The sequence below is a fragment of the Aplysia californica genome, unplaced genomic scaffold, assembly GCF_000002075.1.
Source record: "Aplysia californica isolate F4 #8 unplaced genomic scaffold, AplCal3.0 scaffold01448, whole genome shotgun sequence".
Taxonomy (NCBI): domain Eukaryota; kingdom Metazoa; phylum Mollusca; class Gastropoda; order Aplysiida; family Aplysiidae; genus Aplysia; species Aplysia californica.
This window is the reverse complement of record NW_004798718.1, coordinates 18,649-21,148: the sequence shown is the minus strand read 5'-3', so window position 1 is coordinate 21,148 and position 2,500 is coordinate 18,649. Positions and strand designations below refer to the sequence as shown.

Here is a 2,500-nt window from a genome sequence, read left to right as displayed (position 1 = left end):
GCAGCAAAACAGCAGGGAATCAAAACAAGAAAGTAAAAAACCCCCCACTAAAAATAAGAAGAAAACATAAACAAACAAGTAGCAACAAAATGCAACATCAGCAACAACAGCAACAACAACTCGAACAATAACAACAACAACAACAGCAACAACAACTCGAACAACAACAACAGCAACAACAGCAACAACAACAACAACAACTCGAACAGCAACAACAACAACAACAACAACAACAACTCGAACAACAACAACAACAGCAACAACAACAACAACTCGAACAGCAACAACAACAACAACAATATCGGCAACACAGAACAAAAAAGCAAGAAAAAACATCACCATTAATACTCTGTAAAACACCGTGTACTGAAATCATTGTAACCGGTATCCAAAATAGTCATTTACAATACTGTACAGTTGTCAGCTGACTGATTGCCTTCATTTGGCATTTAAATTCTGAAACTTTTTTCCTTCGCATAGATCGGTACAAGGTGCCTGGTTATGATATGTGCTGGTATTTTCTTTTTGTGAGTGTGTTTGTTTGTTTCTTTTGTAATTTATTGTTGTATTATTTTTTCCTGTTTAAGTCCAAAGCCTCACCCCCCCCCCCCCTCCCCTCACTCCCAAAACCAGCAGCCAAAAACAAACCTCAAAACAATAACAACAACAACAACATCACCGACAAGAAAAAGAAACAAACCAAATAATGAACAGGCTAAACCCAAAACCCAAATGAACCAACGATGAAAGTGAGGGGTGCTGACAGAATGAGTTACTTCTGGCAATTCACAAATGGAGATATTGGACAAAAATCGACACTAGGTTCAAATTTGTAGAATTTCAATTGATGCGATATTCTTTAAGTAAAACTTGTTTTTTATTATGTTCATACTTCTAAACTGTAAAAAACTCCACCTATTTAAGCATGATGTATCTATTTCAATAAGGCTTGAATCCGTGAAGCAACTCATTTTGTCAGCACTCTTCATGGTAGGAAAGCAGCCCAGAGCAGGTTTCGAACTCTCACCATTGGCCTGTGCCTGTAAAATGCTCTCCGCCACCCCCCACACCATAGGTATGACAAAAATGGCGACTTCGTCTTCTATAGTGGGCACCCACTGGAACAAGATGACGAGGAGGACCAAGTGGATGGAAAGGGCCAGGAGGATGAGCACAAAGCGGCCCGTAACTCTTGCCACCTGAGTGAAGATGATCAAGAACACCGGAGTTGTCGCCCCGTATGCAGCCATGACGTAGCCCACCATGTGGATGCCGATAGGGCAGGCGATGTAAGACTGTGGGGAGAAAAGACAGACCAGTGTCATTACTTGAATACAATCAAATAAGATAATAGCCATTTTATCATTAACTACGCTTGTTTAAACAAAGTAAGAAGAGAAAAGTGAGACGGAGGATGATGGTTTTTAACGTTAGCATAAGCTAGTCAAGAACAAGTGAGACAGAACGCATATACTATTATGACAAGACAGACGAGATAGGACGAGACAGGACCAGAAACTCCGAGGCAAGACGAGATGACAGGACGAGACATGAAGAGAAGAGAAGAATCAAAATAACTTGTAATGAGACATCATGATGTGCAATGAACCGAGACATAAACAAAATGTGTAGGTCAAGACAACAAAGAGTATTATTATATTGGATAAAAGTTTTTAGTCTAAGCAGGAAAACGCTTAAGTAATTATTATTTTCAAACGTAAGATTACACTGTATCCCCAGAGCTATGTAATGGTATTTTCACGATGACCTAACTTGTGTTCATCAAACTTGAAGAACAAGCTAGGCAATAACGACCATGCTATCCCATAACCAACCAGTGTCGGATATGATACGAAAAAGATCGTCCTGAATAAGGCCACGAAGGGGTAAAATAAAACAATAAAAATAGGAGACAAAAACACCCCTCCCTCTTTTCAACCCCCCTCCCCCCCCCTTTTAAATATGTCTATCAATTAAACTTTACCCCCTTGTCATCGACACCCGACCCCATCTGGAGCGAAAAAAAGATGATTAGTATGGCTACCGAAAAAAGGACACTGAGCATAAAAAGCAGCTAAAATCGATAAGCATATTTATATTTTTCTTCTATCTCACCCTGGTAAAGGCGCCCAGCAGAATGGCGTGCTCCATGGAGGTGAACATGATGAAGGGCACGAGCAGGGTCATGTTGGTGGAGATGAGTACGTTGAAGCAAGAGGTGGCCGAGCTGGTGGCCTTCACCTTCTGGCTCCAGTCGCTGGTGGGTAGCGGTTTGAGCAGGAACACCACGAGGAACAGGCCGAGCAGCGCGCACGCCAGGAAGAAACCCAGGGTGATGTCAACCACCCAGTCCTCGGGGTCTTCGATCTAGAACAAAAGAAAACCATAGAAGAACATGAAAATATTGATAATAATAATGATAAATAAAGATAAAGAGCATTGATCAAACTTGCTTTGAAACAACGCAAATCCCCCCACCCCTTCTCCCTCCCTCCTCCCT

The 2,500-nt window shown here is 41.5% G+C and overlaps 1 protein-coding gene across 1 annotated transcript in view; it reads right to left on the bottom strand.

The window, feature by feature from the left end:
* LOC101850695 overlaps positions 1-2,500 on the bottom strand; it is a gene marked incomplete in the record, with an annotated part of 28,470 nt that overhangs the window by 7,478 nt on the left and 18,492 nt on the right. The window contains 2 exon segments of the mRNA XM_035973583.1: positions 1,028-1,295; positions 2,116-2,367. Of these exon segments, the coding sequence (XP_035829476.1) occupies positions 1,028-1,295; positions 2,116-2,367 (520 nt within the window).